Raw genomic sequence first — 21,876 nt, 5'->3', positions numbered from 1 at the left:
GGAAAACCAACAATATTTCATAATAATCCTTATCTCATCATTGCAAGAATGCTACTCTCAATGTGCAATTCAGGATAAAATATCTGGGGGTGTGTCCTAGTCTAGGTTTATAATGTTATAAGGAGAATATAGGAAGTGATATTTGTCCAGACTCATACAACCTTTTTATTGATTATTATTTTTCTTAGGATAAAGTTCTCAGAGTTGTTCTGGAGTCAGGTGGCTTCTAAATCTCATAAGCAAAAAAACCCAAAATTTTTAAAAAAGCAAAATTTCCTCCTAATCAAATTAAACAGAATTATTGGGCACAGTTATTGAGGGCAGAAAATTTGACCTAAACAGGCTGAATTTGCAAGTTACACTGTAGCCATATGTAAAAGGAGTCTGATGGCACATTATTGCCATGTTCTCCAGAGAGAGACATTTAGGAGCAGAGAACAATATCTTCTAATGTTTCTTTGTATGTGTAATCATGGGTTAAGAAATGAGATGAGAAGAATGAAAAAAATAGAACTCAGGAGTCCTTGCTGCTCTCTGAGCTTAGTTATTTGCTTGTAGAGATTTTGTTACTGGACTAGGTAACATAATCATCGGTGCTCCATCTAGAAGGAGCTAAAAGAAAGCTGCTGACAAAAGGAAAATTAAGCATTCACTTTCTTTGCCACAAAACGTCTGTCCAAGGGTGCTTTCCAGTGAGAAAAAGCTTACCAGACTAATAAAATGAAGTCTAGCATTTTGGATGGCTGCATATTTCAAAAGTGGTTTATGAATTTTCTATTCACATAAAGAGAATATTGTGTTAATGTCAGTCACTGAAATACATTTATAGTATCACTTGTTTTAGAAACTGGGCAGAAAAAGGAGACGGATCAGTGGAAGTCAAAGCTTGCATTATTTGTACCTTAATGTTAACGGAAGGCTGAGGGCCCAGCATGGCGAGTTGGAACAGGCAGGATGCAGAAAATATATCAGATCAAAGGAGGCATGCAAAGTTGTGGCAAGATGGGTAATAGGCAGCAGCAGGACAATTATGAGGGCAAATTATGGATTGAATGTCAAGTGTGGTTGAGCAGTTGGGTCCTAGCATTGGGTGTGTCTCCATGTGCATGTGAGGAAGAGATAATATCCCTGAGGGTGGGGGGACAGAGCAGCAAAATGACAGCCAGGGGTTGCAGTCTTGAAACCATTGCAGGCAATGAAGTTGCTGTGCAGTTACTGGAGAAAAAGGATATATAAGTTCCATTCCAAGAAGTAGAAAGTGTGTTTGAACTGTACATTCCAGGAGGAAACCATGACACAAAGAAGAAGTGGGTGTGAAAGTTATCTGCTTCTTTTTCCTTCAGGGATGTTATTTTGACCAGTTTCCCCGCCACTCCTCCTTCATCTCCTCCTCTGTCTTGCCTCCAGCCAGAATAAGAGCAGAAAGCTTGGTCTCTGCTCTGAAATGATATACTTTGCTAACCCCTAAGGAGAAGGTGGAGTAAAGGACACGGAGAAAGAGAGAAGCTTTGCAAAGAATTCAAAAGTCAAATCATGAGGACATCGCCGCAGGTAGGATGGAGCCCACTTTTCTCTCTTTGCTCACCTTATTTTAGGCATTTATCTTCTCAGGCATTAGTTGCTTTAATTTGCAAACTAAAAGATATGTTGCTAATTAGCTCCTGATATTTAGAATGAAAAGATACACTTCGTCTCTATCACTACCACCACACAAACGTCTACCAGCTAAAATGGAATTTTTGTGTGTATACGTGTTTTTGGAGCCAGACTTAACTCTAGGACAGAGAAATTATCAGAAGCAGAGAGGTTTTTTTTTAGCTTGTACTCTAGTTCATTTACAGCCAGACTCAGAATTCATTCCAACAAGTTATCTACAACTGCTTTTGAAATGTAATGATATTTAATGTAATGAGTCATCTTTGGGGTCTGGCTGCACTGATCTTGGCTTGTCAGATATTTTCATTTACAATATTTGACTTCCATCTCCCCCCCTTTGAATATGTTGTGCTGGATTTGTTTAAGCTAAACATATTTTAAGGTAAGATCAATCGCAAGTGATAGAGATTATCCTTAAGCAATATACAAACAAATACAAACTTGATGAGATTATTTTTTACTTATTACTTAGATAACTCACACTTTATGTTAATTGCTCAATGTTCCAATGAGAACTTTTTTTGATGGTAGAATATATATCACATATATTTCACTTACTTTGCAGTGAGATCCTTGTGTCTGTCTTAGTCCAGGAGACAGCCCATTCTACTTGGTTCCCAATTTTGAAACCAAACTGAGAAAAATAGCTGTCTCCCTGCTGTTGGAAAAGCATAATAACTTTTAAATCTTTTAAATCAGAACAGATTGAAATTTGCCAGAACTAGAGGATAAGAAAATGCTAACTACCATAGGATTCACAATAGGGACTTATAAACCACATGCTTCAGAATCGGTTTTCTTTTTAGCTAAAATAGAAGAAAATTTTAACATAGAGCAGATTACTATTAAGTATTATTTTTGCCAAATTTCACAGAGCATTTTGTCATGGTGTCAGGCTTCATTCCTGGTGACTATTTGGATAAATGCTTGTCAACTTGATTTGTCTTTAGTATTAATTCATAGGTCTTCTAAAATATTCTTGGAGGTTCTTGATATGTCTCAATATTATGAGAAGGTAATAACATTGAGAGTGAAAGTAGATCATGTGATTAGAAATACATATGTCAAATCTCAGAACAACATTAATGGGTTTTAAGGCAGAGGAAAGGAGAAGTAACAAGGAATTAGTACTAGCACCTGGGAGTAAAAAGCACTGAAGAAAAGTACATGAAATTAATTCATTCATCTATTCTGTAAACAAAACAAAGCAAAACTCTTCTTTAAAACTATCATATAAACAAGCCTGGCACAAAATATATTCTTCCCATCCCCCAACTTCTACTGATGAGAGATGGGAGTTAGTGAAGCAAATAAATAAGTAAAGTAACATTTCTTTTTCAAATTCTCTCCTAGCATCATTTCTAAGGTACAATCTTTAAAATAACCAATGATAATCTGATTGTAAAGGACATTCCAGTTAGAGAGCAAATCTGACAACATTGAACCCTTTTCCTGCAAAGTTCATTTATTTAAGCAAGAACAACATTTGGCATGGGCAGAGCTCCTAAACATCAAATCAAAATGGAATTTTATGGAGAAATTCAGGAAAAATTAACCTTGTCATTTTACAGAATACCAAAAATAACACTGAGCTGCCTCATGCATGCAAAGTTAAGATTTCACATAATGATACAGACTTCACATAATGAGAAAACAGCTGGTATTTACATGTATGACATTCTTTTTTTAAAAAAAATAAACTTTGGGAATCTTGCACAATATTCAATAGAAGAATATTTCTGTACCATGGATTTGCTTTAATGAACTGTTATTAACACCTAAGGCTAAACGTAATACTAAAGTTACTTTGACTTGGAAGTTAGATGTAATTATATATTTATGTTAATTCTTCCTTTTTAAAAAATGAGGCTAAGTTTTGTTTTGGCCTAGCTCCAGATAAGAAAATGTAAGATAGCTCCTTACTACCTTTGCCTCTATTTTAGAACTGAATGTGGTAAAGCAGGTTTTTTTTTCTTAGAATAACATCCCTTAAACCTCCCAGTCCAATCCTAATAGTTGGGAATTACAACTATTACAACTACAATTACAACTATTTCCAATTTCCAACTCCTATGGAGATCACTAGATTGAAGATTATCATACATATACGTATAGGCCGAGTACTATTGTATGCTGCTTCCATCTGCTGATTTAAGCTTGGTTACAGAAGAACCCCAGAAAGTGGTTCTTCCAAATCTTTTCCCTGAATCTTTTATTCCAGGGATCTGGCAATCCTTGCTTTATAGGTCTGCATACAAAAATGTCAAGAGATGAGGATGACCTGGCAGTGATTATATGGCTGAAGGTGCTATGATGGGCCTTGGGTTTGTTCTCTGCATACAATAATTGTTTTCTTCCTTCGTCAGCTGCCACTCTCCCTACGATTCTCTCACACAGCTTATATCTGCAGAAAAAATATGTACCACAATGCAACATGCTGAATTCAGATTGCAGCTCTAGAAAATTGTAGAATTATGTAAAAATAATTGTGATGGTTGGTTCACAAGTTGACAAATGTTGAGGAAATGGTTTAGTAAACAGACTGTTCTAAGATTCTCCATTATCTATGAAAAGGTTTAGCTCTTTGCCACTTCATAGAAAAAAGAAAAGGAGTAAGACCTTGCAGTTTCTGCCCTAAAATATTGAGGGTATAAATTAGTTTCATATGAAAAATAATTAACTTTTTTTATAGATAACTCAAGGCAGTGAACATACACATTATTTCTTTCTGTTTAACCCACAACAATCCTGTGAGGTGAATTGAGCTGAGAGAAAATGACTGGCCCAAAGTCACCAAGAAGGCTTTCATGGCTAAGGAAGAACTTAGCCATGAAAGTCTAAGTCAGCACCTACATCTAACCTGGCTATCTTGTAGAAAATCATGCTGAAAATCATGTACCGGTATTCTGTCCCTTTCAGTTCAAAACATTAAAGAAGGTACTGTGAGTTTCTGATTTGGAAGAGCTGCCGTGGGTTTGAGGCAGTTGCCAAAATGGCAAAAATATTTAATGATTGATTTCATTCTTTCAAAAACGACAGGCATTATGTGTGGTAGGGCAAACCGAAAAAGAGTCATGTCTCTAAGATTCAAGTACTTCATTTTGACCTCCATATTGTACTGGCAGTGATACACAGAGAGGACTGTGAGGCATCTTTGTTGTTGGCAAATTTGGACCAGCATTTGCACTTTCATCATTCTGTACATGTTACTTTTCCTTTACTTATGCTGTAAGCTGTTATTTCTCAACCTCAGCAACTTCAACATATGTGGACTTCCACTCCCAGAATTCCCCAGCCAGCATGATGGCTGGGGAGCGCCCACACTTCTTGAAGTTGCTGATATTGAAAAAAACTGATGCATTTGCAGTAGCTCTAGAAAACACAGGGACTTTTGCAAGTGGATGTCTGTTATTTAATTTAATCAAGACATGAAAAAGTAGTTTCCATCAAATTAAGCTCAGCTCCCAGTTATTTCATGGAGACATCCATTTTGTTTTCTTGTTAGAACTATGGGAGTACTGTGTGCATATGTGTGTATAGATTTATAGTTTAATTAATCATTTTCAGGACTTGTAAAGCCATTAGATATATCAAAAATAATACTCTCTTTAAAAGGAGAGTGCAATATTTGGTAACTTCATAGATCTGTCTAGGTGACTTTTGTTTGTTTTGCCTTCTGGGATGATGATGATGATTTGGACTTCTCTAGGCCTGTCCCAGCATGGGTGTTTAGGAAAGAAAGACCATTGGCTTCATTTGCAGTGAAAGGTACACCTTTACTAAAGCCAAGTGGTTACAGCGTAAGCAAAACCCATATTTTTTATTTTTATTTTTTATTTTAATTCCATTTATATCCCGCCCTTCTCCGAAGACTCAGGGCAGCTTACAAGCTTAGCAGTAGCCTTCATTCTATGTATATGCCTGCTTATTAGGGCTTTCACGCACACCCCCCAAGCGGCATTATTACAAAGTCAGCTTATTGCCCCCAACAGTCTGGGTCCTCATTTTACCTACCTCGGAAGGATGGAAGGCTGAGTCAACCTTGAGCCTGGGGGGACTCGAACCTGCACTAATTGCAGGCAGCTGGTGTTACTTAAGGAGGCATTAGCCCACTGCTCCACCAAGGCTCTTAAGAAAGCATATCTGAGGATTCCCGCATAAAGCCAGTAATTTTCCCTTTTTCCAGGGCCTCTCCCTGGTTATCTTGTAGAGTGTCCAATAAGGTTCAAATTAGTGGGTTTGGTAACAGTTCTAAAGTTTGATGCCTCTTTGGTGGGTGTTCACATTCCATTCCTGTGCCTGTGTCCTTAAATCATTCAAACCTTGTCTCCGGTTGGCACTTCTAGTTCCTTTCATCTCCCTCCCTGTATCCCTCTTTCTCCCCTCCCCAGGCTGCCATCAAAGCAAATCAGGGCTAGCTGCTGCCCAGTCTAGCTTCCAACCTTGGTATTCCCTGGAGGCCAGTTACTGTACTTAAGAATCAACCAAGTCCCGATTCTGCTTAATTTCTGAGGCCAGACATGGTTATTCAGGTGTTAATGCTTGCTATGGGTTGCACCTTAGAAATCAACATTGATTATGACATATGCTTTTGTAGTCTCCACTTTAATAAATGTAGGTTGTCACTTTTGTGGCAACAAATTTGACAAGGTTGCTTCTCTAGAAATGATCAATGAATGAAGACTCTCAGTGATACATGCAAATTGATTTTAGGTGATGTTATGAAAGTTTAATTATGAAAGTTGTTATGCAAGTTCTATCTGGAGTATTTGATATGACAGCTATAAATATACTACCTGAAGCTGCTGACTATATCCTGTGATGCCCAAGGTTGTATTAATTTTTCAGTGCACAAGTAAGAGCTTGCAGAGTACCCTGTCATCCAATTTTTTAGAGAGCAGGAAGTGTATGAAAGAGTTAAAAAAAGAAAGGGAAGGAATTTAAAAATCCTCAAATGTATTTCCCATTATTTTACATCTTACCTAAACTGTTTCATTATGGCATTTGTTCACTTCCATCTCTATTTCCACCCATACTCCTATTTACATCAAAACATTTCATTTCATTTTGTATGTTTATTACATATTCTCCATTTGCTTTGAAAACTGATGGTATCATCCCACCTCTAATTCAGCTTTCCAGAGTAAAAGAAGGATCTTTGTGAACTAAATGGACTCATAGAGACTTTCGTAAAGAGAATATGAATTAGACAGTTTAGTCATACTTGTCAGAAAGTAAACCAGTCCTAACTCAATTGGAAGCTCCTCTCTCCATGAATATTGCTGATTTGGGTTCTGGTTGGTCTGTTTTAATGGCACCACTACAAGCAATGAGTTCCCAAACACTGATAAATGATAAAAATAGAAGTCCTCATTTAATTAAAAGGTGGCATTCTAAGTCCTGAGTATTGATAATTGTATAAGATTTATACAAATAAAAAAGAAGTGATTCTGGGGACTTCCGGGTGGCAAGGCTCCGTCGATGGTGGTCATTTCTGACCGTCAGCCCCGTTGTTCCGTTCGAATCGTGAAAACAGCGACAATCAGCTGTTTCACGGTTTGGGAATCCTCCCCTCGGAAGAAGAGGGGAGGGTGAGCATTCAGGTAGAGGTAGAGCTCCCCTAGACCCCCAGAATTATCAATCTGGGGGTCGAAGGGTGAGAGCTCCCTCGGAGCCTGAATTAACTCCGGACTCGGGGACTCCTCTGTTTTAAGGCTTTAAAACAGAGCAGGATGCTGCAACCATCCCTGCACTCAATATTGTACTCTGGATTACTTGGACGCAGGCAGATCTGAGCAGGAGAATATTGAAACAGAAAGTATATGATATTTAACTCTGGTTTAACTTAAAAGAAGGGGAGGAAGATGGCGCCGGAAAAAACTTTTTGGAGAAAGCGGGAAGAACAAAAGAATAAGGAAAATAAAATAAAAGATCAAGGAGAAAGACAGAAAGTGGATTTTTAAAGTTGTAAAAGACTGTTAAAAACATTTGAATAATAATAAATCTTTATTGTCAAAGTACAACATGTGTACATTGAGATTAGCTGAGCCTCCCCCCAAACACACAGTGACAACAAACCCTCCATCCTACCACACCATGTGAACCAACTACACCACACACCGGCCTCCCAAGTCAATTCTGCATAAATTCACAGAGATTATATCCCATTTAAAAGCCTAACAGCCCATGGATAAAGCTATTTTTCAGCCTGTTGGTACGGCTGTTTATACTCCTATATCTCCTACCAGATGGTAGGAGAGTAAAGAGATACCATCCAGGGTGTGAGTCATCCCTGAGAATCTTCCTCACTCTTCCAAGGCAACGAGCCCTGGCAATGTCATCCAGTGGTGTCAGGGGACAGCCCACAATGTCTTGTGCTGTGCTCACTACCCTCTGTAATACTTTCCTGTCCGCGGCTGTCAGACCAGCATACCAAACCACAATACCATATGAGAGGACGCTCTCTATAGTAGACCGGTAAAAGAGGGTCATTAGCCGTTTTTCTACCCTGTTCTTCCGCAAGACCCTAAGAAAGTGAAGCCTCTGTTGGGCCTTTCTAGCTACCTGGGTTGTGTTAACTTTCCAGGTCAGATCTTCACAGAGGAAGTTGGCTTAAAAGAGATTTAAAAGATTTGGATATTTAACAGTGAAGCAACAAAATTGCAATTTGGGTGGAAAAGTGAAAGTGAGAAACGAAAGTTAATTGGGTGTTAAAATGGCTTCCAAACCACCTAGATTTACCGTTTCTAAAAGTGCGGAGGCATCACTAGTTCAACAATCTGGATTTCAGACATTGATGCCACCCCTCACAGCACCTACACCCACATTAACACTAAAAGATTTAAAAGATGCTTTAAAACTTCAATCTGAGAAAATATCTGAGCAAATGGCAGAGCTCATTAATGAGAAGAATAAGGAAATACGAGAGGATATTTTGCTGGCATTTCAGGGACTGACAGTTTGTATTGAGAGTTTGGATGAACGTGTGGAAGAAGTTAAGCAAAACAATTTGATATTGGAGGCTAAAATGTGTGAAGCTGAGAATAAAATGGATAAAATTGATGATGAGGTGGTAATGATAGAATATAGACATGGAGTTTGCTTTGAGGATAAGAGGTTTGAAAGAAAATCCACAAGAAAATTTGGAAGAGATATTGGCAAAAGCTGTGGCGCCTATTTTGGGTTGGCAAGTTGAAGATTTTATATTGGAAATAGATAAAATATTTCGTGTCAACTCCTGGATTGCTAGGCAAAGAAAATTACCAAAAGATGTGGTTGTTTATTTCACAAAGAGAATGATCAGAAATGCGATTATTCAAGCCTTTTATAATAACAGATTTAAAGTGGCTGATCAAGAGGTCTTAATTTTGAAAGAAATTCCACCAAGAATTTTAAGAAAAAGGAAGGAGTTTGTTTTCCTGACAGATGAATTTAAAAAATGACAGATCCAGTTTAGATGGGAGATACTAACTGGGATAGTGGTGAATTATGCTGGTACAAGATATCGTCTTAATACAGTTCTGAAGGCATGAGACTTTTATTGTAATATACTGAAAGCAGACCCACCGCCATCCCCAGAATTTAAAAGAGGAAAGGAAGAAGGAGCACAACAGACACAATCGGAAGGTATACAGCAAGGTGAAGAAATCACCTTGCTGACTCCAAAAGAAGCACAGCAAACTCTGGAAATTGTTCAGCCCTTGGTCCCATTAGAAGAATCAAAGGCTCAAAGAGTGACACAGGCTGCAACCAGATGAAAGGAACAACAACAACAGCAACAGAAACAGTATTCTACAATTACAACTCAAGAATCTATTAGTGAAGCAGTGGGAGGAGCGAGACCAAAGAGGCAGCTGATTGTGGATCTGCAAGATATGCTCCGAAAGCTTCAAGTTGCAAAAGATGGCGACAAAGTTTCTAACTTGGAATGTTAATGGTTTAAATTCACCGCAAAAGAGAAAGAAAATATTTCAGTATTTGAAACAATTTAAAAATGATGTTATATGTTTACAGGAAATGCATATCTGTGTATCTGATCAAAAATATTTGATAAATTCTAGATTGGGTATACAGTTTATTGCATCTGCTCCAGAAAAGAAAAATGGTGTAGTTATTTATGTGAAGAAGACTTTAATAGCTAATCTAATTGAAGCAGATAAACAAGGAAGATATATTATAATTGAACTTTTAATAGAAGGGAAGAAAATAGTTTTAATTGGATTATATGCACCTAATCAACAACACCCCTTCATGGATTACTGCCTTGTTGTGGCGAAGGGGCTTACGTAATTCAATGAAGCTATGTGTTGTGACTCAGGGCCAGCCTGTGGGTCCGACAGCCGGGTCCGATGTATCGGAGGACTCAGATGTGGGGGAGGAGGGAAACGAACCGGCTGATGATGATTTGGAGGCTTTGCAGAGTCCTCAGCCGGGGACCTCTTCTCAGCTGTGTGAGCCCGAGAGTGCGGAGGATGATGACCCACAGCTGGCCCTGTTCAAGGACGCCCGACGTAGGAGGCAGACGAGCAGGGACAAACAAAGAAAGACTATGGGACTCCTCGGGAGGAGGCACAGGGAGACCACGCCCTGAGCTCTCTATAAAAGAAGTGTTTGGGGAGGGGCTGGTTGCTGAAAGCAACTTTTCCGCTTGAGAAGACAAGCTCTTGTGTTTTTGTTAACTGCGTAATTAAATCTTGGCAGAAGCCTTTTAGCCTTGGACGCTTTCCAGACTCTTCTCTTAATTAGGGGTTGCGAGAAGAGGGCTGGTTCAGAACAGTTTGCTTTCAGCCACCCACCCCTTAATACTACGATGGAGCAGCTTCTTGCCGAGAATGCCCAGCTCAACCAGCAACTCACCCTGCTGGCCACTCAGGTGGCACAACTGCAGGCTCAGGTACATGCTGCCCCCCCACCCAGGAGGAAATGTCAGTTAGCTATGCCGGATAAATTTGCTGGTAAACCAGAACTGTTTCCTGCCTTCCTGGGACAATGCCAGCTTTATATCAGCGTGAGAGCAGCTGATTTCCCCACTGACCGAGATAAGGTGGGATTCGTGTTGAGCCTTCTGTCGGGAGATGCAGCTCGTTGGGGCACGCCTCTGTTGGCACAGCCTAGCCCTTTGTTGGATAACTTTGGGGGGTTTTGTGACCATATGCGCCTCATGTACGAGGACCCGATTAAGGCGCAGACCGCCACCCGACGTCTGAAAGCTTTGAGGCAGGGTCAGCGCCCCCTACAGGCCTATATCAGCGATTTCCGGCTGCTTAGCCAGGATTCCGCCTGGAATGAGGCTGCGCTCGTGGATGCCTTTCAGGATGGCTTGTCAGAGGAGATGTTGGATGAGCTGGCCCGCGTGGACATTCCCTCAGATCTGAATGGGCTGATCCATCTTTGTCTGCGGATCGATGCCCGGCTGCAGCAGCGTAAGAGTCGCCGTGCCACCCCACAGACCCCTGCCGCCCCTGTTGTGCGTGAGCCCCCAGTCCAGAGGGAGGAGCCAATGGAGCTGGGTGCCGCCAGGTCCCGTCTATCGGTGTCGGAAATGGACAGACGACGATCGGAGGGGTTGTGTTTTTACTGTGGGGACCCTGGACATTTGGCTGCTTCTTGCCCAAAGAAGCGTCAGCGGGCGTCAGTGACCAAGCCAGCTCCGAGAAAGTCCCCTGCTTTGCTATCGGGAAACGGTCCGAGCCCGATCTAGACGGTGTGAAAGATCGGGCGACCCACAACGATCACGCCGAGCGACGCCGTTCCGACGGTGCCTGTGAACCTCCACGGCATTTGATTTTGGAGGCACGACTGATCCTTCCTGGCAAGCCAGAGGGGATTCCGGTCCATGCCTTAATTGACTCTGGGGCTACCACTAACTTTATGGATTCGGCCTTTGTGGCCAAATGGGCTGTTCCCCAGTGTCCGGTGGATCCGCCCATGCTTGTGGAGACCATCGATGGTCGAGTGCTCCTGTCCGGGCCTATCACGGCCGCCACGCAACCCGTGTGTATGGCCATCAGTACCCATGTGGAGGCCATTCAGTTTTACGTCACTTCGGATCTGCACTTCCCCGTGGTCTTGGGACTGGCGTGGCTCCGGGCGCATGATCCACAGATCTATTGGTCTCAGAACCTGGTCACCTTCCCAAGTTTGCAGTGCGTGGACCACACCCGCCATATCTGTGCCGGCCAGGTGGAGGGTTCCTCAGGGGTTTCCTTGCCTCCCGTACTGTCCGACTTTGCTGACGTGTTCAGCGAGTCAGAGGCGGACCAATTACCCCCGCACAGGCCCTACGACTGCTCCATTGACCTAGTCCCTGATGCGCCTCTCCCAGTGGGGCGTTTGTACTCCATGTCGGAGCCCGAGTTGGCCGCATTGCGGGACTTCCTGACAAAGAACTTGGCTCGTGGATTCATCCGGCCCTCGTCCTCGCCAGTGTCTGCGCCCGTGCTCTTCGTCAAAAAGAAGTCGGGCGAGTTACGGCTTTGCTGTGACTACTGGAAACTCAACGCTATCACGGTACGTAACCGCTACCCGCTGCCCCTCATCCCCGAGCTCTTGGACCGACTCCGGGAGGCTAAGATCTTCACGAAACTGGACCTGCGTGGAGCTTACAACCTCGTCAGGGTTCGGCCGGGTGATGAGTGGAAGACAGCGTTTGGTACTCGCTATGGACATTTCGAGTACACGGTGATGCCGTTTGGCCTGACCAACGCCCCCGCTGTGTTTCAGCATTTTATGAATGACATCTTTCGGGATCTGTTGGACCAGTTTGTTGTGATTTACCTGGACGACATCCTGATTTACTCCCCGTCGCGTGAAGCGCATCATCAGCATCTCCGTCAGGTCCTGCAGCGCCTCCGGAAACATCGGCTGTTTGCCAAGTTGGAGAAGTGCCAGTTCTACCAGGTGACCATTGATTTCTTGGGCCACCGCATTTCTCCCGAGGGCATCGCCATGGATCCAAGTAAAGTTGAGTCGTTGCAGAGTTGGCAACCCCCGCGTCGCGTGAAGGATGTTCAGCGACTTCTTGGATTTGCCAACTACTATCGGACATTCATCCCTGGCTTTGCTGCCTTGACAGCCCCCCTCACCCGGCTCCTGCAGAAGAAGACTCGGTTCCAGTGGAACGCCCCCGAACAACAGGCGTTCCAAGCTTTGAAGGACGCCTTCATGAAGGAGCCCATCTTGAAGCATCCTGACCCGCAACGGCCGTTTGTCGTGGAGGCGGACGCCTCCGACATTGCCATTGGGGCCGTGTTACTCCAGGCAGCGACGCCCAACGGTACCCTTTTCCCTTGCGCGTATCACTCTCGGAAATTGAATCCCTCGGAGCGCAACTATACCATCTGGGAGAAGGAGCTGCTGGCCATCAAGGCGGCGTTCGAGGCTTGGAGGCATCATCTGGAGGGGGCGCGGCATCAAATCGAGGTCCGGACGGACCACAAGAATCTGGAAAGCCTGCAGACCGCTCGGAATTTGAACCAACGCCAGATCCGGTGGTCCCTCTTCTTTGCGAGGTTTGACTTTCGGGTGCGGTACATACCAAGCGGGCACAACCAGAGAGCGGATGCTCTGTCCAGGAAGCCCGAGTACACCCGAGTGGAAGACAAGCTTCCGCCCAGGACAGTGATCCCCGTCGAGTCTTTTGCTGCGGTACGGGAGCCGGTGGATATACGGGCTCGGATCCGGGAGGCGCAGCAGCAGGAGGCGTGGGTGGCTCAGCGGAAGGAAGAGGTGGGGCCAGATTCGCCTTGGTCGGTCACGGATGGACTCCTGTATTATCGTGACCGGCTCTATGTTCCAGGAGGGCCACTCAGGGGACTCGTCCTCAGCCAATGTCATGATAACCCGGCTGCGGGGCATTTTGGCCTGTTCAAGACTCTGAACCTGGTCTCCCGTACTTTCTGGTGGCCCCGAGTCCGACACGATGTCCAGTCTTATGTCACCTCCTGCGTCCCATGCAGGCAGGCCAAGTCAGCGACAGGGGCCCCGCCTGGTTTACTGCAGCCTTTGCCAACGCCCAAGAGACCCTGGGGGGCTGTGTCCATGGACTTTCTGACGGATCTACCCCCATCCTCCGGCTTCACGACAGTGTTTGTGGTGGTGGACATGTTGACCAAGATGGCGCACTTCATCCCCTGTCGCGGCTTACCGTCAGCTCGCGCCACTAGTCGCATGTTCATCCAACAGGTGTTCCGGCTGCACGGCCTTCCCAACAGGGTCGTCTCCGATAGGGGGGCCCAGTTTACAGCCCGCTTCTGGCAGGAGTTGATGCGGGCGTTGGACATTAAGGTTTGCCTCTCGTCCGCGCATCATCCTCAGACCGACGGGGGTACCGAGAAGGTCATCGGCATCTTAGAGCAGTATCTGCGCTGCTATGTTAACCTGCAGCAGGACAACTGGGTGGACTATTTGGCCATAGCCGAGTTTGCCTTTAATAACTCGCAACACACCTCCACGCAGATGACACCGTTCTTGGCCAACGTGGGTTATCACCCCAGGTTCTTCCCTCTTTCTCCCGTGGACTCACCGGAGCCGGCAGCGAACGAATTCATGGCGGAGTTACAGGCGATCCATCGGTTGGTGCGACGGCAGCTGGAGAAGGCCAAGGCCGACTACAAGAGGTTCGCCGATCGGTCGAGAAGGGATACGCCTCCACTATCGGTGGGGGATCGGGTCTGGCTGTCCACCAGGAACCTACCATCCACTCGGCCGGCGAGGAAGCTGGACCACCGTTACCTTGGACCGTTCCCAGTCGAGGCCGTCATCAACCCGGTCGCCTATCGTTTAACTCTGCCACGTTCCCTGCGCGTGCACCCCGTCTTCCATCGGTCCTTGTTGGTCCCCGAACAACCGGCCTGTCCACTTCGCCAAGCGGAACCTCCCCCATCAGGAACTCGTGATGGAGGCAGCACCCCCGAGTACGAGGTCGCCAGCATCAGGGATTCCCGCTGGCTGAAAGGTCGCTTCCAGTACCTGATCGAGTGGAAAGGGTACGGGCCGGAGGACTTCACATGGGAAGACGCGACCGCCGTTCATGCCCCTGCGTTGGTGACTGCTTTTCACGAACAGTTCCCATCCCGACCGCATCCGGATCGGCAGACCCGAGGGAAGGGCCCTGCGGTGCGGGATAGTGTTGTGACTCAGGGCCAGCCTGTGGGTCCGACAGCCGGGTCCGATGTATCGGAGGACTCAGATGTGGGGGAGGAGGGAAACGAACCGGCTGATGATGATTTGGAGGCTTTGCAGAGTCCTCAGCCGGGGACCTCTTCTCAGCTGTGTGAGCCCGAGAGTGCGGAGGATGATGACCCACAGCTGGCCCTGTTCAAGGACGCCCGACGTAGGAGGCAGACGAGCAGGGACAAACAAAGAAAGACTATGGGACTCCTCGGGAGGAGGCACAGGGAGACCACGCCCTGAGCTCTCTATAAAAGAAGTGTTTGGGGAGGGGCTGGTTGCTGAAAGCAACTTTTCCGCTTGAGAAGACAAGCTCTTGTGTTTTTGTTAACTGCGTAATTAAATCTTGGCAGAAGCCTTTTAGCCTTGGACGCTTTCCAGACTCTTCTCTTAATTAGGGGTTGCGAGAAGAGGGCTGGTTCAGAACACTATGAGCTATGCCGTGCAGGGCCACCCAAGACGGACAGGTCATAGCCGAGAGTTCTGACAAAACGTGATCCACTGGAGAAGGAAATGGCAACCCACTCCAGTATCTTTGCCATGAAAACCCTATGGACAGTACCAAAAGGCAAAACGATATGACGCTGGAAGATGAGCCCCTCAGGTCGGAAGGCGTCCAATATGCTACTGGGGAAGAGCAGAGGGCTAGTACTAGTAGCGCCAGAAAGAATGAAGCGACTGGGCCAAAGCCGAAAGGACGCTCAGCTGTGGATGTGTCTGGTGGTGAAAGGAAAGTCCGATGCTGTAAAGATTTTTTCTCCATAGGAATCTGGAATGTAAGATCCATGAATCAAGGAAAGCTGGACGTGGTCAAACAAGAGATGACAAGACTGGGCTTCCGGTGGCTCCGCGGCGCCGGAGACAGCCTTCCCGGGCTGCCCGCGGCTCAGCTGTGTGATTTTTCGCCCGAAACAGCGCCGATCAGCTGTTCGGGCGAATTTGAAGCCCCCTCCTCGGGAGAAGAGGAGGGGGTGAGCCCCCAGGTAGGGGTCGAGTTCTCCGGGGCCGCCTGAGCTTGGAGCTTGGGCGGCTGAAGGATTGAACTCCCCCGTAGCCTGGGCTGCTCCCAGCTGGCTAGCGTCTCTGCTCCAGATTTCATGGAGCAGAGCCAGGCGTCTGCGACCATCCCTGCTTGAAGGAGAGACTATGAAAGGAAAAGAGCAGGCAGAGCAGTACAAGAGGGAAAGATGAAGAGATGAAGAGGATTATTTTATTTTACTCTCGAGCTTGATGGACTTTGCTTAAAACTTAAAGTGAAAGTGCGTCACAATTGTAAGTAAAAGATGGCGGCTAAACCTCCCCCTAGAACTTTTCGGAGTGCTGGAAACTCTCCGGTGCAACAACAATCATTACTGCAGGCGTTGCATTCTCCCGATGTATTGACATCGAAGGACCTTGAAAAACATACCCAGTTAATTTTGGAGTCAATGGGTGTTAAATTTGTACAGATGGAGGAGAAATTGGAGAAATTGGAGCAGAGAATGGAAGAAAGGATGGAACAGAAATTCAGAGAGATGAAGGTAGACATTTTGTCCTCAGTGCATAAAGTAGCTAAATGTGTGGAGGTGCTGGATGACAAAGTGGAAGATTTGACTCAAAAGAATGCTATATTAGAAGCAAAAGTATTGGAAATTGAAGATTTAAAAGACAAAATGGATAGCGAACTGAGTCTGGCTCAATTTTACCAGATGCAGTTTGCTGTTAGAATTAGAGGCCTAAAAGAGAATATTAAGGAAGATTTAAAGCAGCTGGTTTCTGAGGCTTTCGAGGTGGTATTGAACCATCCAGCATCTGAAATAAAACAAGGCATGGACAAAGTGTTTCGTGTGAACTCGTGGATTGCTAAACAGAGAAAGTTGCCTAGAGATGTGGTGGTTTATTTTGTAAAAAGGGAAATTAGAGATGAAGTTATACAAGCTGCCTATGATACTAAAGTTGTGATTGCTGGTCAAGAAGTTTTGGTTCTAAAAGAAATTCCTCCAAAGATTTTAAAGAGAAGGAAGGACTTTATATTTCTTGTGCAAGAGCTCAAGCAAAGAGATATAAGGTTCAGATGGGAGATCCCAGCTGGGTTGAGCTTCATGTATGAAGGCAAAAGGTACTGTTTGGGTACTGTGAAGCAAGCGCATGATTTTTACAACAATGTCTTAAAAGCAACCCCATCAACACTTTTGGAAGCTGCAGAGGGATCTGGAGAAGGTGAACATCAAGAGGATGAAGATGGACAGATAGACGAGAATGGTACAGGAGGAGATCAAGCTGCAACTCTTTTGGATGATCCTAGAGAACAGAGGGTGACGCGTGCTGCCTTAAAACGCTCAAAAAAGATAAAAAAATAAGACCAGTAGAAATCTATGGAACTTCCACAACATACTTACAGTCAAGTGGTAGTTGTGTTTCTAAGAGTTTTGGGATGATATGTATGGTAACAGAATTTTCAATTTGGAATTAATGGACAATTTACTACAGAGGAAGAGGTAGAAAGTTTTGTGGGTTAATGTGGGTTAATTTGTGTAAGAACTATCTATTATAGCCTATTTTGGCTAGAGAGGTTAATAGGGATAGGTGCTTGTGATGTGTAAATGAGAATTTGTTTAGGAAATAGTGAATTGTGGAAGAACATAGAAGGGAATGACGCTAGCTTTCTTTTATTTTAGTTCTTTATACATATTTAGTATTATTAAGGATTGGTTTACTCTATATAAGCTAGAGAGTGATGGATTTTAGAGTTTATAATTGTTAGTATATGATTGTTTATGATTGCTTTTTAGATATATACCTTGTATTTTGCTCTGGGAAGTCGGGGGGGGGGAGGGGGGGAGGAGGGGAAGTAGGGGGGGAGGCAGGGGAGGGAGGAGGGAGAGGGGGAGGGGGGGAGATAGGGGGGAGGTAGGGAGGGGAGGAGGGAGGGGGAAGGGGGGTTTTTTAAAGGAAAACTGTATCTTAAAACTTTTCAATAAAAAAAAATGAAAAAAAGAAAAAAAAAGAGATGACAAGACTGAACATCGACATCTTAGGTATCAGCGAACTAAAATGGACAGGAATGGGTGAATTTAATTCAGATGACCATCAGGTATACTACTGCGGGCAAGAATCCCTCAGAAGAAATGGAGTAGCCTTCATAGTCAATAAAAGAGTAGGAAAAGCAATACTGGGATACAATCCTCAAAATGACAGAATGATCTCAGTTCGAATCCAAGGCAAACCATTCAATATCACAGTAGTCCAAGTCTATGCCCCAACCACCAGTGCTGAAGAGGATGAAATTGACCGGTTCTATGAAGCCCTACAGCACCTTATAGAACTAACACCAAAAAATGATGTCCTTATCATCATGGGGGATTGGAATGCTAAAGTAGGAAGCCAAAAGATAACTAGAATAACAGGCAAGTTTGGCCTTGGAGTACAAAATGAAGCAGGGCACAGGCTGATAGAATTTTGTCAAGAGAATACGATGGTCATAGCAAACACTCTTTTCCAACAACCCAAGAGACGGCTCTACACATGGACATCACCAGACGGTTAACACAGAAATCAGATTGACTATATGCTCTGCAGCCAAAGATGGAGAAGCTCTATACAGTCAGTAAAAACAAGACCAGGAGCTGACTGTGGCTCAGACCATGAGCTTCTCCTTGCAAAGTTTAAGCTTAAACTGAAGAAAGTAGGGAAAAGCACTAGGCCACTCAGGTATGAATTAAATCATATCCCTGTTGAATATACAGTAGAGGTGACAAATAGATTTAAGGAATTAGATCTGATAGACAGAGTGCCTGAAGAACTATGGACAGAGGTTCTCGACATTGTACAACAGGTAGCAACCAAAACTATCCCAAAGAAAAAGAAATGCAAGAAAGCAAAATGGCTGTCTGAGGAAGCTTTGCAAATAGCTAAGGAAAGGAGGGAAGCGAAAGGCAAGGGAGAAAAACATAGATATGCCCAATTGAATGCAGAATTCCAGAGAATAGCTAGAAGAGATAAGAATGCCTTCTTAAATGAACAGTGCAAAGAAATAGAAGAAAACAATAGAATAGGGAGGACCAGAGATCTTTTCAAGAAAATTGGAGAGATGAAGGGAACGTTTCATGCAAAAATGGGCATGATAAAGGACCAAAATGGCAGGGACCTAACAGAGGCAGAAGAGATTAAGAAGAGGTGGCAAAATTACACAGAAGAACTATACAAGAATGAGCTTAATGTCCCTGATAATCACAATGAGGTGGTCACTGACCTCGAGCCAGACATCCTAGAATGTGAAGTGAAGTGGGCCTTAGAAAAGCTGAGCAACAACAAAGCTAGTGGAGGTGACAGTATTCCAGCTGAGCTATTCAAAATCTTAAAAGACAGTGCAGTAAAAGTGCTACACTCAATTTGCCAACAAATTTGGAAAACTCAACAGTGGCCACAGGATTGGAAAAGATCAGTTTACATTCCAATTCCAAAGAAAGGCAGTGCCAAAGAATGTTCAAACTATCGCACCATTGCACTCATTTCTCATGCTAGTAAAGTCATGCTTAAAATCCTACAAGCTAGACTTCAGCAGTATGTGGATCGAGAACTACCAGAAGTACAGGCAGGATTTCGAAGAGGCAGAGGAACTAGAGATCAAATTGCCAACATACGCTGGATCATGGAGAAAGCTAGGGAGTTCCAGAAAAACATCTACTTCTGCTTCATTGACTATGCTAAAGCCTTTGATTGTGTGGATCATAACAAACTGTGGCAAGTTCTTAAAGAGATGGGAGTACCAGACCATCTTATTTGTCTCTTGAGAAACCTATATGCGGGTCAAGAAGCAACAGTGAGAACTGGACATGGAACCACTGATTGGTTCAAAATTGGGAAAGGAGTCCGGCAAGGCTGTATACTGTCGCCCTGCCTATTTAACTTATATGCAGAGCACATCATGAGAAAGGCAGGGCTAGATGAATCAAAAGTTGGAATTAAGATTGCCGGAAGAAATATCAACAACCTAAGATACGCAGATGATACCACTCTAATGGCAGAAAGTGAAGAAGAACTAAAGAGCCTCTTGTTGCGGGTGAAGAAGGAGAGTGCAAAACTTGGGTTGAAACTTAACATTAAGAAAACCAAGATCATGGCATCTGGCCCTCTCAATTCCTGGCAAATAGATGGGGAAGAAATGGAGGTAGTGACAGATTTTATTTTCCTGGGCTCCAAGATCACTGCAGATGGGGACTGTAGCCAAGAAATTAAAAGACGCTTGCTCCTGGGGAGGAAAGCCATGACAAATCTAGACAGCACACTAAAAAGCAGAGACATCACCCTGTCAACAAAAGTGCGTATAGTCAAGGCTATGGTCTTCCCAGTTGCAATGTATGGCAGTGAAAGTTGGACCATAAGAAAGGCTGAGCGCCAAAGAATTGAGGCCTTTGAACTATGGTGCTGGAGAAGACTCCTGAGAGTCCCTTGGACTGCAAGGCGATCAAACCGGTCAGTCCTAGAGGAGATCAATCCTGAAAATTACAGACCTATTACAGTCCTAGAGGAGATCAAATCTGAAAATTACAGACCTATATTGCTTTTAAATGCTAACTATAAGATATTTGCAAAGATTTTAGCAAATAGATTATTGAAGGTTATGCAGCAAATGATTTATAGTGATCAAACAGGATTTATAAGTGGTAGACAAATGAAAAATATTGTGAGACATATTGTAAACTTATTAGAATATTTGGAAAGAAATAATCAAGTCCCTGCAGTGCTGATTTTTTTGGATGCTGAAAAGGCGTTTGATCAATTGAATTGGCAATTTTTATTTAAAGTCTTAGAGAAGATGGAGTTTGGTGATAAGTTTTTACAACCTATTAGGGCAATATATCAGAAACAAACAGCTCAAATAATAATTAATGGTAGTTTAACAGAAGCTTGCAAAATTGAAAAGGGTACAAGACAGGGATGTCCGTTGTCACCATTGCAGTTTGTTTTAACATTGGAAATATTATTGATTAAGATACGTGACTGAAATAAAATAAAGGGAGTTAAAATTAAAGATCAAGACTACAGATTGAGAGCGTTTGCAGATGACTTGGTTATTACATTAAGTCAACCAACTCAATCGGTTATAGATTTAATGGAGATAATTTTGCAATATGGACAAGTTTCTGGATTTAAGGTAAACAGGCAAAAAACTAAAATATTGTCTAAAAATATGACTACAGAACAAAAGGTAGTTCTAGAAAAATTAACAGGATTTGAAATAGTTAAAAAGATTAAATATTTGGGGGTATATCTTTCAGCTTCAAATGTGAAATTATATAAAAATAATTATGAATTGTTATGGTTAAAAATACAAAAAGAGTTAGAGAAAATTACAATTGTCTTTATTGGGAAGAATTGCAGCAGTGAAAATGAATGTTTTACCAAAATTTTTATTTTTGTTTCAAATGATACCTATACTTAAAAAAGATTCAAATTTGGAGGAATGGCAGAAAGTTATTATTAAATTTATTTGGGCAGGGAAAAGACCGAGAGTAAAACTTAAGATAATGCAAGATATAAGTGAAAGATGTGGTCTTAAAATGCCCAACTTTAAATTATATTATGAGGCTGCGGCTTTATCGTCAATTAGTAATTGGTTTAATTTAACAGAAGGAAGATTATTGAATATTGAGGGATATGATTTATTATAAGGCTGGCATGCATATTGTATGATAAAAAGGTGGATAATGTTTTTAAGAAACATATATTAAGGTATGCCCTGTTGAGAGTTTGGAAAAAATATCGACACAAGTTAAATTATAAAATACCAATTTGGGCAATACCTAAACATGCGATAGAAAATATAAGTTTGGGATTTAAACATGATGTGATTACATATAAAGATATTCTTAGACTGGAAAGGAATGTATGGCTATTAAAGCCATTTAATATTTTAAAAGAAGGAAAAATAGTACAAACTTGGTTTCAGTATGGCCAGATACAAGCTAGATGGAAAGAAGATCAGAAAATTGGCATTTTGACAACAGATGAAAATTTGATAAAACAAATTAGAGATCAAAGACAAGGGCATTTAAGAAGGATATATAA

General features: G+C 43.2%; 1 protein-coding gene across 4 annotated transcripts in view; it reads left to right on the top strand.

Moving 5' to 3' along the window:
• The first annotated feature begins 1,186 nt into the window (after positions 1-1,186).
• The window catches only part of KEL (Kell metallo-endopeptidase (Kell blood group)), a 68,498-nt gene continuing 47,808 nt past the window's right edge, over positions 1,187-21,876 (top strand). The window contains exons 1-2 of one of the 4 annotated variants that reach the window (XM_081321343.1): positions 1,205-1,307; positions 1,412-1,551. In XM_081321343.1, coding sequence (XP_081177469.1) covers positions 1,534-1,551 — 18 coding nt within the window. In that variant the 5' untranslated portion in view covers positions 1,205-1,307; positions 1,412-1,533. Of the gene's footprint in view, positions 1,552-21,876 lie in introns of all 4 variants that reach the window. The other 3 variants (XM_081321345.1, XM_081321344.1, XM_081321342.1) reach the window with 3 other exon arrangements.

The sequence above is a fragment of the Vipera berus genome (assembly GCF_964194415.1).
Source record: "Vipera berus genome assembly, chromosome: 2".
NCBI lineage: Eukaryota > Metazoa > Chordata > Lepidosauria > Squamata > Viperidae > Vipera > Vipera berus.
Note: the sequence above shows the minus strand (reverse complement) of the source record. Positions and strands in the feature narration are given on the sequence as shown.